This window comes from Bidens hawaiensis, unplaced genomic scaffold (genome assembly GCF_021521415.1).
Source record: "Bidens hawaiensis isolate Kalapana, Puna unplaced genomic scaffold, B.hawaiensis_p1.1 tig00037152_1, whole genome shotgun sequence".
Taxonomy (NCBI): domain Eukaryota; kingdom Viridiplantae; phylum Streptophyta; class Magnoliopsida; order Asterales; family Asteraceae; genus Bidens; species Bidens hawaiensis.
In genome coordinates this window covers 86,798-100,853 of record NW_027496470.1, presented here as the reverse complement: position 1 = coordinate 100,853, position 14,056 = coordinate 86,798, and the positions used below count along the sequence as shown (strand labels likewise).

Sequence of the window (14,056 nt, the reverse complement as noted above, 5' to 3'; positions counted from 1 at the left end):
CTTCGGATGTGTATATGAAAGTAAATGTATGAATGTATGTTGCCTGACTAACTAGAACTCACTCAGCGTAGCTGACTTTTAGTATGCATGCAGGTGAATAGATTGAAGCAGTTGGCTTGAGAGGAGGACACATGACAGGATTGAAGGGACTGGCATCCAGACAAGTTTGTCTTGATGTTTTAAATAAACCATCTATGTTTTGTTTTTAAGCAAGTATCGAATGTTTGTAATGAATGATTGAAGTTTTATTTAATGAATGATTGAAGTTTTATTCAAAGAAAGTACTTAAGTCTTCCCAAGTCCTTCATTTCAAAATTCTTTTACAAGTTTTTCTTCAGGATTTTGATTTCTTCTTTATAGTTTCATGTAATGATTATGTCATCAACATATATAATTAAACAAGTCACAAGTTAACCTCTTCGTTTAAGGAACAATGTATGATCATAGTTGCTTTGTTGATATCCATATTTCTTCATTGCTAGAGTGAATCTGCCAAACAAAGCTCGAGGAGATTGTTTGAGTCCGTACAATGATTTTTTCAGTTGACATACTTCTTTTGCCTTAAAATTTCTCGTGTGCCTAATGGTGCTTCCATATAAACTTCCTCTTCAAATTCTTCGTGTAGGAAATCATTTTTAACATCAAGTTGATGAAGAGACTATCCTTTATTATAGTTATTGAGAAAAAGGACTCTGATAGTGTTAAATTTGGCTACCAGAGAGAACATTTCTTAGTAGTCAACCCCATATGCCTGGGTATAGCCTTTAGCAACTAACCGAGCGTCATATCTTTCAATAGTTCCATCAGAGTTGTGTTTTATTGTGAAGACCCAATGACATCCCACTGATTTTTTTTTCCCGAAGAGAGATCACATTTTTCCCATGTGTTGTTCATTAATTCCTTCATTTCCATATTCATCGCATCCTTCTAATTCTTTGACTTCAGGGCATGTTCCGTAGAAGTTGGAATTTTTTCGATGTAAAGGGAAGAAGTAAAGGCCTTGGCTTCTTTTGATAAGTTCCATACGACTATGTTTGCAATTAGATGGCTAGAAAATTTAGATTGTTTATTTGGAGAATACCGTTTTGCTGGAATTCCTCTATTGACTCTTGGTGGAAGAACATATTTCCTGATCGTCTCTTTTTGTCTTGTTTCTTTGTGTATTGGTTCTTCTTGTACCGGTTTTGGTATTGGTTCTTCTTGTTCCTCCTACACTGTTTGTTCTATTTCTATCTCATGGTTGTCAGGCATATTAATATTTTCATGATTTTCATGAGAACCTTTATGTGTTATATTACCAGATGTTTGAGAATTACTTACCTTAGATGTCAGACTAGGACGATTGGGGTCTGGAACACTGATTGTTGCCCTACTGGATTGTGTGAGTCGGTGACTCATCTGGGGAACTGTCATTGACTTCTTCGGATGATGAGGCCCATTTTGGAACCCATTCTAGCCAACTAAGTGTGTCATACTCTCTCTCCCCCTCACCACTGTGTTGGGAGGTATAGAAGGATTCAGTTTCAAGAAAGTCACAGTTCATGGTAGTATGGATATGACGACTTTTTGGACTATCACAGCGAAACCCTTTTTGGTTGACACCATAGCCAGCAAATACATATTTTTGGCACATGGACGAGTTTGGTTCTATTGACTTTAGGTATGTGTACAAATATAGAGCACCCAAAGACTCTTGGTTGTAAAGTAAGGGTAGGGTAGTTTGGTAAATTCTGAAAGGACTTGAAGTGGGGTCTTCAGGTCAATAACCTTTGTTGGTATCCGGTTAATAAGATAAGCGACAGTCACGAGAGCTTCGGGCCAGAAAGAGTCAGGCACTTGAGATTCAATCAGGAGGGCACGTATTATTTCTAGGAGAATGTAATTTTTTCGTTCAACAGTGCCATTTTGTTCGGAATTATGGGAGCATGATGTTTGGTGAGTTATTGTAGCATCCTGTTTCCTGTTTTGGTTAGTAAAATAATAATATTAGTTATTATGAGATGGGCTTGTGTTGGGTTAAATAAATGTGGGCAACGAACTTGGATTAACAAGGAAGGAAGAAAGAAAATCCATTAATCCATCCATTTCCACTCATTCCTTACACCACCCAAAACACACATAATCTCTCTCTCTCTCTCTTTCTCTCTTTTTCTATCCAAAAATAAGAAGGAAAACCGAGCATTGATCCGAGGTATGAATAGTATGACCTTATATGGATCCAAACCCACAAGATCTAGACGCGAACGATGAACCGACACCCTCAACCTTTAAAGTCACGAGGTCCGGATGGGATCGGGTATAAACCGATAGAAATGCAAGCTTAGGGGTCACCATAGCTCGGATCTAGAACGATCGGGACGAAAAACAGTGAAAAACAGTGTAGAAACACGTTTTTCCGGCCACCGCCCGTTTTTCAGGTACGACGACGCAAGAAAGGTGGCGCATGATTGGGAATGTAAGGGAATGTCAGGGAATGTTCTAACATTCTCTGCCCTAACCCTATTGCACGCAATAATTATATCTAAACTATTTTACATGCCCGCTTCAACATTAATCTCCGACGCTGATAAACGGATTCGTGTGTGTGACTCGTTACTGACTTGTGTAAATGTTATGCGTAAATGTTTAAGATAACGGAGTATGTGTTAACAGAGTTAACGTGAAATTGTAGGGTGTCACATCATTCCCTTGTTTAAAGAATTTTCGTCCCAAAAAATAATTGATGTAAAAAGAAAATTATGGTTGTCACATGAACTGCTTCACTAAGGATACGTGATTTTAAAACTCTTAGCAAGTACGACTATCCCTTGTTCCGCATTACCTTTGAGCTTAAATTATCCGGTGAAAAAATAATCAAGGAAGGCATGTTTCAGAAGACTTTATCTACGTTTCATGCATCAAATATGCTCATGTCATAACAATAAAGAGAACGTAAGTTTACAAAATATAATGAATTGATTTAATGTCTTCTGGTCACGGATCAAAATTGATGCAGGAGCATTACATTGAGTTGGAATCATTTATTTTAATAGTTTATCGTTTCTTATTTTATGTTTATCTCGTTGTCATGTTTATCTATTTTCTTTGTTTAGTATAAATAGGATTCTAGAGTTTATTGTTTAAGGAGTTTTTGATTGAGTTTAACATAAAATAACTTTGTCCTTAGAACCTTATGTTCATTTTTATCGCCGTTGATTATCATGAATTTCTTGATCCATTAATCACTTCCAAAACTGCATAAAAAACACTACTACAAACCATCAATCATGACATGTTGGTGCATGCCCATTCCCTGTGGCAACTAAATGTGGTAAGTTATCTGAGTGGACAGGGAAGATGTAGAGGCCACGACCCTAACACGGGCTATGGGCATGGACGAAGCAAACAAGATTCTCACAACTCTATACATGTTGGTGGCGAATCAAGTCTGTAGAACGGGGTGACCTCCTAAGTGGAGCCAAAGATATATTTGTTATAGACGTGGGATGTAAAATCACTGGTTTGCACATGTCACACTCGAAACACCCCGTTTAAGCATACCAACGTATGATTAAGAAACAACGAAAAAGCTGAAACTAATCTTATTGAGGATGCACCCAAATTTTCGTATCTTGTTGACACTCATTTAGATGCATGTGATTTTGTCAAAAATGTTCATGATGTTTAAATGTTATGTTATGTGTCTTTCTTAGTTTTACTTTCAAAAGGTGATTTTTTTATACTATTGCAATGTTTTATTTAAACTCATGTAATGATTTCAACTCTACTTTGTATTAATTTTTACTTGTTTTTATTTCCTGAAGAAATATGTATACTTGCTCCTCTAGAGCTATGATTGGTGATGAAGGTATGATAGATAGCGGTAGTACAACACTATTCTCAAAAGTACAGAATTTTCTCTAAGATGTTTATCGCAGACACTTGTTTGTAATATATCGGGTGTTAGTAACCTCATCGAAGGCTCGAGTAGAGTTATGTCTACCCACAACCTTATCTTCAGGTACCCAATTGATTATAAATAATCCATTTTTTCTAGTAGATCAAAAGAAATTTAATTAGTTTAAAACATATTCAGAAAAACAATACCATCTAAAAACAATATCTGAAAATGATATTTAATACCTTCAAATTACCGCCAACAAATATGATAAAGGAATCATTGTCGAACAATTACAAGCTTTATTTTCTTGATTATACTATATGAATATCAATCTTTTAGAATCATATATGGTGAATAATTGGAAGTTATTAGATAAAGATGCATTCAATATACGACATGACCGACCAGGTCACTCTGTCACTCAGGTAGCAAAACGATTAGACGTTTAATCAAAACTGCAAGCGGACACCCACTTAAAAACTTTAAAGGTTTAAGATCCAAAATCAAAAGTGCTAATCGAGGTAAAAGTCCTGACTATCTTTGGATCATTTTCTAGATTATACTATACGAATATCAATCTTATAGAATCATATATGGTGAAAAACCGGAAGTTATTAGATAAAGATGCATTCAATATACGGCATGACCGACCAGGTCACTCTGGTAGCAAAATGATGAGACGTTTAATCAAAAGTGCAAGCAGACACCCACTTAAAAACTTTAAAGGTTTAAGATCCAAAATCAAAAGTGCTAAACGAGGTAAAAGTCACTATCTTTGGATCATCAACCTGCATGGAAATATCCAGTGGCGAAGCTTGGACATACACGTCGAGAGGGGCGACTCAATATGTACAAAACAATTCATAAACTAGAGGGGGCGGGCTTAAAATTTCGGTCGGATTCGGGTAAATTTACACTATGTATATAAATTTTCGATCGAAAAAGGATTAATATACACTAGCAAGCATAAAAACGGAGGGGTCGGGCTCAAAATTTCGTTCGGAAACGGGTAAATTTACACTATGAATAGAAATATTCTGCCGAAAAAGGATAAATTTACACTGCCGAGCAAAAAACAGAGGGTCGTGCTCAAAATTTTTGTCGGAAACGGGTAAATTTACACTATATATAAACATTTTCGGCCAAAAAGGATAAATTTACATAATCGAGCGAAAAAATGGAAGGAGCCGAGGCCACCATGGCCCCAAGTAAGCTATACCATTGGAAATATCACTCTTTATATTAGAGTTATTTTAGTTGTTTTGAGTGTTTTGTGTGAATTGGTGACGGGGCCGGCCCAATAGTTAAGCTAGGTAAAGCTAGGGCTTTAGGCCTCCAAAAAATTAAGGCCTTTCGTTTAAAAATTTGTTAATACTTATATACTAAAAAAAGGCACATGTTAATAAGCCTAAATTGGTTTACAATCCAATTCGGTATATTGGCCCAACTGTTTGCACGCATGTTTTCACTTTGTGTGAATGTCTTCCTTCCAACCCGAGTTCAATTCTCAAGCTTATTTTTATTTGTTTCTTATTTTCTTCCCCACCTGTTTGATTATCTTATGAGGCCTATTTATGCTATTTTTTTCCCAATCTTATGAGGCCTATTTTTGCTACTTTTTTCAAGCAAACAAATTCTCCTTTCCATCTTAAGTTTTATATATACATTATCTTAAGTTTTATATATATATATTGAACGTATTATAAATTAATCACACAGTTATTTTTTTACAAAAGTTTAGAATTACTAGTTTTATATACGAAACATGACAATCGCTTGATAAATAAAAATATATATTTAAGCTGATATATATCTCCGTTAGATAAGAAAATTTGTAAATTTTATACATAGATCACGATAAAAATTCAAATACTATAAATCCATAATTCATCTCTTTCTAATTCTCATTAAGTAAATGTTGTTAAGACTAAATTATGACCAGCTTAGAAGTATAAGTCAAAATACCTTCTCTAATTTATATTACAAAATTACAATCGGTTATAGGTGTTTACAATCGGTTTATGTTATATGACTTCTCTAACTATTATGAGATGCAATTCTATAAAGTTGGTGCTATGAATACATAACAAGAAGATGCTTCACTAATCATGTAATACTACTACATTTGTTCTATAAAAAGCTTATTATTGTCTGTCTAAAAATCGAAAATGAGTAGCGTTTTGTAACAACGCAATTTGAAAGAGGCCTCAAGTTTTTTTTCGCTTTAGGCCTCTTAAAAAGTTGGGCCACCACTGGTTGGGGAATGGCTTGTTTCAAGAAGGTTAAAGGCTTTGCGGGAATACTTAAGAAGTAAAAGGGCTTCTTGGACGCTTCAATCAACGGAATCGAACAACAATAAACTGAATGGCGGGATCTGAAAAGTGAAAGCCTGAATCAGATATGAGTTTTCTAGAAAGATGAGAGGAATGACGGTTTGGCTTCCTTATTTATAAAATAAATAAATTTAATAAAAAGTAAAAGTTAAAGCAAACAAACTCGTTTACATAAGTATTTTTAAATCAGAAAGATAAATAGTATTTTGTTTAATCTTTTTCTCCTTTTTTAAATACATTATTATATAAAAAAATAAACAGGGCAGCCATCTCTCCATCCACTACATCAGCACGTACTTGTCACTTTCACTTCCTCAGGAGCGTTGACACAAATTATCACTCTGTAATCATCCGTTCAGATCTGACGACGTCCGCCCTTTTTCTGTACTGATCCGGCCATGACTGGCTAGGTATCTAATTATTCTAGATAATATGTCGTACGCAGGTATCCAGATGTTCATGGAGAAGTTGAACTACCTCATTAATAATCCGTTAAATCTACAACCCTGAAATTATATCTGAAAGACCTCAATTCCAGCTTCTCCATCATGACCTTGGCTCCATGATTCAAACCCTTTTCATCGAAAAACACCAAGACCAGCTACATGGCGTTGTAAAACTTAATGATCTGAAGAAAAGATTCAGAGACACGGCAGAAGAAGCACAATAGGAATAATGTAAATTTCCTTGCATTTGAGGACTCTAATGTAACACCCCAACCCGGAAGAGCTGACGTGTCATAATGTACGGAGGTATACAGAGACAAAAAACATAATTCCATTACTTCATTAAAGTCAATTAAAGTCAAAGGTGCATACTATTGATGGTTCAGTACTAAGTCCAAAGTACATATTATTCAAATGACATAAGCTTAACACACGTCTTCATATTTTTCCTAAGTTTTAAGCTTCTCTCTTGATCCCGTCCAAAATATCCTGTGAACCCGAAGTGTAAACAGATTTACGGAATGAGCCGAATGCCCAGTACGGAATATTAAGGCTCAAAAGCAAGTAATAATCAACTGAATCACATTATGTGATAACATATAACTAATTAAAATTATATAACTGAAACAACTGAACTGAAATATATAATACGGATGTACCTATAGGCATAACTGAGTCTGATAATATGTGACGACATACAGGGCCACTCCTATATGTCGATCACCCGAAATGGCGTAAGTTGGCATACCCACAACCATTTCCTGAAACTGAAACTGAAAAACTGAACTAGGATATATCCATACGCCTCCTAATAGCTATGTACCACACCTGTACTTAAGAGACGCCGTGAACTAATCTCTCCGTCACGGAAGGAGCACATAACATCGATGCCACAATGTTATGCCCGTGGGACACTCCACGGGAAGCGAGTGCTTAGGGTAACAAAGTATAAATAAATCTGAGTTATATAATAACAATTCATATCTTAATAAATCAAGGAACATGCGATAACCGAGTACAATTTAATAATAAATATATCGCATGCTAACAAGTCAAATAACAAATCATAATCTGAACATGAATCGAACGGACGGCCAAATGAATCGAGATGTCAAAGACGTTAGGAGTTCCAAAGGTATATAATACCAACGGGGTTTATAACAATCGAATATGATAACAATAGGGAGGGGGTTGGGATCCGTACCTTGATTGCTGATTAGTTATCTTACAGAGATATGAAATACGAGTGACGCTCTTTTTTAATCAACCTACATCATATACATGTAGTTCATAAGGTCATGTATGGTTTATAACAAGTTAACGTCGAATTATTATCTTATGTGTATATAAAAGCATAGTCGTTTGATTAAATAAAATAAGTATTAATTACAAGGTCGATATCTCTTATTTATATATTTTAACGAATATTATTTAGATGTTAAAAAAATGATTATAGATGAATACTATTTAAACAATGTATCAAAAATAGTTTGTCAAGAGTGGGGTTTGAACTCGTGACCAACGTATTTTTTTTTTAATAGACAACATGACCTGTGGAACCAATTCAATACTTGTTAATGTTTACCAAAATAGTTAAACAAATTAGTTAAAGGAGCTGCTAAGCTATTTAAAAAAATAACTGTTGTCCAAGAGTTTTGAACCTGCATCTGTTTTGTTATAATCCAAGGGCTTAACCAACAGACCAACAACAAATTTATGGATATAACTTTAGAAACAGTTAGCTATTTAGTTAAAGTGATCGGCTGATAATATTAAAAATAAAAAAGATGCTGCAAGGGGGTTTCGAACTTGCATCAAATCTGCTACAGTCCAATGAAGTAACCATCAGAGCAGGTCAGTTTATATTAATAACTCCAGAAACAGTGGCTATATAGCTGAATAAGCTGTTAATTAATAAATACAAAATAAAATATTGCAAGCAGGTTTCGACCCCAGGACCTAATGGTTAAAACTGAAATGACTTAACCAGTTGTGCTTATCAGTTTCATGTTAACTTTCCAGATTGTTGATTTCTTTATTAACTATTTTCATTGTATCATCTTTTTCATGCTAACTCATCATGAGATAAGCTAGAAAGCCCATATTTTCAACCTTTGTTTTGTGCCATGAATCACGTTTAAGCTTAACTAGATGATTTATACAGACTTAAGTTCGGGTTACCTTAGTTCGATTTCGTGATACGGTGGCAAAGATACTTTCCGAAAAGACGCGAACGGTGACGACAGTGATGCTTCCAAACAACCGATGGTTCTCCGATCATTGGTGGTGGTAAACGGAAAACGTAAGCACGCAGCGGTGCCTTAGCTCGCGGTTTGGAGGTTTTGGATGAGGATTAGAGAGTGTAGAGACGATGACTTGTGGTTACGCTGAGCGGTTTTCGCGGTGGTATCAGACGTTTGTAACATGTATATATGGTGGGTATGTTGGGTGATTCGATGGTGATAGAGGTCGCCGGATAAACCTGCAACTTCCCGAAATTGGTTCAGAAATGTCGGACGTGACGTACCCGATTGCAACTGAAGGTGCGAGAGAAATTGTTAGAGGTGGTGAAAGTTGATGGTGATGTCGGGTTGGTGTTTTGTGAATCTTTCTCGTCAACGGTTTTCGTACCGCAAACGAAACAGAGATCTAAATGAAAGCATGAGAGAACAAGGATAGTTAGGAAGATGAAGTTGTGGTGGAATGAGTTTGGTTTTTATAACCAACGATGATAGAAACCAAATATCTTTAACAATAGAAGATGCAAATTATTGGAGTATGGTTTTATAAATGATTGATCTGTTCATATGTTTACTTAAGAAAGTGGGAAAAATATATTGGTCAGAAATACTCAAATGATGTAAGAGATAGAGAGATGGTGCTGGATACTTTTTGTCAAGGAACACATGTTCCTAAACCTACCTTATCCATAGGCTTTCATATATAAGTTTTGTTGTTTTTTATTTGTTTTTATTATTAATGAGGACCATATATCTTTGAGAAAGAAGAAACTGAATAAATTTTTGTTATTAAACATTTCACTTTTATTTATTAATTATTATTATTATATGTTTTTTTTTATTTTACGGTTATTTAATCTAATCTCTCCCTAAATCTTGACGATGTTAGGAGATCGTTCAATTCTGTCAATGAGGACTTCATGAGTATGAGAATGGGCAGCATGAAGATGGACTCAACTGACGAAACAACACTAATTCAATCATCTCCTACTTCAATTTCCATTTCCAGAAGTTCACAAGGGTCGAAGATGTTGGAAATAATCACTCACAACCGAAAAGGGCATTTTAGTCATTTATGTTTATTTGTATTTTAGTTTAGTTATGTTTATTGTAAATAAGTACAAGGGTCATTCTATCATTAGTTTAAAGTTGTATGTATGCATCGTATCTATATAAACAGATCTCTGATCATTCAGATTGTAACGAACCTGTGACACCCGGTAAATTCCCAATCCCTTAAACTAAGTAATCAACCTAATAATTAGGTGATTGTAAATATTATCCGCGCCATATAGAATCAGCGCGGGCATTTGTTATATGCGCCGTGCGCGAACGCGCCATGTTAGTCAGCGCGGGCATATTATGTGCGCCCTGCGCGAGCGCACCGTGTTAAGAACCAGCGTGGGCATATGTTATATGCGCCATGCGCGAATGTTTTGGCTTTATGTTTTCATGTAACTTAACGTTATGTTGTCTATTGGGTCGACCATCCCGCACGATGCTAAGGCGGGTGCATCCTAAATCGTTTATGCGCGTGCGGAAGGGAACTAACCTCCCCGCATGGCGGGAACATTGAAAGCTAGTTTGTCTGAAGCTCCGAGATGGAATTGACTTCAACATGACTGATCACTATGTTGAAATACCAAGACCACCTGGAGAATCTACAAATGAAACTCAATGTCCCTAACTGCGAGAAGGTTACGCACCTACCCGCAGCAAAGAAATGTCCTTCACGCAGAAAGCTATGCGCACAAAGTGATACGCACAGAACACTTAGTCTATTCTCCAGACGTAAGGAAATTACTCCCGCCCAAAAGGAAACAGTAGCGTGTTTCAGAGATTTTCCACTTTTTACTGTACACTGACAAAAGTACCTGAAAAAGCACACTGTAACATGAAAAGTCAACTGTCAGCCACCCTACTCCCACCAACCACAGACCTGCATGTCCTGACCAAATCAAATCAAAATCTTTTATCCACTACTCCACTTTTAAATAAACAATAAACAATAATAATTTCCATACTTTATCATCATTACACCTAGATATGAAAAGATTACAATCCCCTAAAGCAAGGGATTGTGTTCCCTTGAGTTTGCCTATAAATATGTAACCTAAATTATCACCCAAACACACTTCAAACTTCTCTCTTAAGAACTGCAAACTTGCACTAAACATCTCCCAAGCATCCGTTATTTTCAATTCCGTTCCAGTTACTAGGTAAGCCGAGATTATAAACTTGAGATCTACTTTCCAAACCTTATATTCTCCTATTTCTTATATACTTCTTGTTATTTAATCGTATTCTAGACCTTCAATTCAAAGGCCAACACCAAGAAAACCCGAATCTCGATTAATCCCTTAACAAGAACCACAGGTGAGTCTCACAGCCCCTATTCTCACTGTTTTCACTATTTTTAAACTATTTTCGGGGCGGGGGACACGTACTTAAATAATGTTTTATCATGGTATACTTACAAGCTATGCAAGCGATTATGTGTTTAAATTATGTTTCATGATGAGCAATGCAAATGGTTATCTATGATTTACGATGTATGTGCGCCAGAACTCGAGTAAGTGATCACTTTACCATTGGAACTCTAAGGGTAGGGACTGCTGGTTTGATCCGCCCACTCGTAGGGGTCGCACCTCTTACGCAGACGAGTGCCTAGTATGGTCATGGGGCAGTACTATGGGTTTGAGCCCGCTCGTAGGGGTCGCTCCTCTTACGCAGACGAGCGCCTTGTTTTCCGGCACAACGTCCGCGCGTAACCCGCGGGACGGTATTACAGTATTATTCGCTCGTAGTGGCAGCGCCACTTACACAGACGAGCACGGCTTTCCAGAAATGTCCACGCGCAACCCGCGGGACGGTATTACTTATTTCGCTCGTAGTGGCAGCGCCACTTACACAGACGAGCACAGTTCCCAGAAATGTTCGCGCGTAACTCGCGGAACGATTTTATCAGAATGTGTTGATAGAACTATGTTTTACCAAGCATGTGTTTTAATGATGCTATCAGAATTATGTTTCAGAATGATTTTTATCAAGATTATGATGCAATACGATTTATCAAGTTACTAAAACTTGTGAACTCACTCAGTTTATACTGATTCAAATGTTTTACGTGTCTTTCAGGAGATAACTAAGTAGCGCATGGAGTCACACTTAGAGCACCTCACGCTGAACATCTAAAACTAGCTTTTTGGAAGATTTTAGTTCTATCCCTTCGATGCGCGTGGTTGTTCTCGCCGCGCAAGGGGATATGGCGTGGAAATCTTCAACAGTTTTTATACTTGGATGATTTTATGTAATTTTTAAACAATGTAATGTATTTGTATTAAACATTTCATGCGCAATGAAAATCTCATCTTGAATGTTTGCAATGGCCCGTGCTTAAGTATCAATCCCCACTCGCGCGCGCCCGGCTGTTTCCGCCGTTCAGGGCCGGGTGTGACAGAACCCACATATTATTAATCAATTTCCAAATTTGTTTGATCAAGCGTTGTTATATATATCGATCCTATTTATAAATTCCTGTCAAGAATTGGCATCAGAGCATAAGATTATCAAAAATTGATTACCCTCGTTCGTCATCCCTGATATCAAGCAAATCAGATTGCAAGTTTGTCCATGTCCCGTAGATCATCAATCAGAAATTCGATCAGTTTATTGGAATTCGCAATTGAAGGAGGCATAAATCAATTGAATTAATTAATTCAATTGGTCCGTTATTGGTGATTTCCCAGTCGCGTTCACGAATTCCGGCCCGTTTCAAGAAATTCAATCAATTTATTGTTAGGATTAAATTCTGGCAATAACAGTTAATTGATTGGTAAGACTAATTGGAATTATAATCAGTATCCAGAAGAGGCAAAAAAAAATAAGACGTGGTGTAACCCTCTGGGTATTTATTGAAGGCAAGAATCAGAATTGGAAATCACGTAATTCAGAACCAACGGTTTTGTTTGTGTTTATGGTGTTTTATTAATTGGAGAAACCAGACACAACAGAAGCCATTCTACATCCAGGTTTTATTAAATCCACATTTTAATTCTTTTGTCAGATAATTATATTAGACAATAGAATTCCGTTTGTTGTTGGATCATTATAGAAACCCATAGATTACTGAAAACATAGTGATTTTAAGAATTCCCCGTTTAGATTCGAATTGTTGATGAAAATTGTTAGTATGTCAGACACAAATCAGAATGTTGGTCCCGTGATACATTACAAGGAAGTGGCAACACTTTCTAGTTTTCAATGTCCAATCTTAAAACCGACAAATTATACGGTTTGGGAAATACGTATTAAGACCATATTAGAGGCAAATGGCCTTTGGGAAATGATTGAACCGCTTGAAACCACAGAACCCGATGTGAAGAAATATAACACGACCACCGCCTATCTTTTTCAATCATTACCCGAAGATTTGGTGTTGCAAGTTGCAAAGTGCAAAAGTGCAAAAGAAATATGGGATACGTTGAAAACTAGACACGTAGGAGTAGATCGTGTGCAAAAGGAACGGTTACAAACCCTTAAATCCGAATTCGAATTGTTGCAAATGAAAGAAGATGAATCAAATGATTCATTCACCACTAAGTTGAACGCCATAGTTTCTAGAGCAAACGGTTTATGATCAACTTTTGATGAATCAACCCTAGTACGTAAGTTACTTAACTCCATGCCAGAAAAGTTCATCCAAATAGTAGCATCAATAGAACAGTACTCGGATTTAGATGAAATGACTTTAGACGAAACCATCGGAAGACTTAAAACTTTCGAGGAACGAATCAAGTCAAAGAAAGGAAGTCTAGATGAAAATCAGGATAAGTTGATGTTCACACGGCATGACGGTAATCATGGTCGTGAACAATCAAATGCAAGACAAGGAAGTAGGAGGTTCAATCCACGAGGCCGAGGCCGTGGACGGTTTACACCATCATCATCCCGGGAAGATTCCACTCAAGACCCGTCCAAAGATTCTAACCAAAATAGAAGGAAGTTCACTAGTGACACGAGTAAGGTTAGATGTTACAAATGTAGCAAACTTGGACATTATTCTTCAAATTTCCCTCAAAAGGATCATGCACAAGATCAGGCCAATCTAGTGCAAGAGGACGAAGTGCCGACCCTTTTAATGGCAATCTGTGAAGA

The 14,056-nt window shown here is 36.6% G+C and overlaps 1 protein-coding gene across 1 annotated transcript; it reads left to right on the top strand.

The window, feature by feature from the left end:
- The first annotated feature begins 13,091 nt into the window (after positions 1 to 13,091).
- On the top strand, positions 13,092 to 13,538 carry LOC143589008 (uncharacterized). Its single transcript, XM_077069875.1, has one exon. It carries the CDS (start codon positions 13,092 to 13,094, stop codon positions 13,536 to 13,538), a length of 447 nt encoding a protein of 148 aa, XP_076925990.1.
- The last annotated feature ends 518 nt before the right edge of the window (positions 13,539 to 14,056 follow it).

Excerpts from the sequence above, each read along its gene's own strand:
- LOC143589008 (XM_077069875.1), top strand. The coding sequence starts at position 13,092 with ATGTCAGACACAAATCAGAATGTTGGTCCCGTGATACATTACAAGGAA.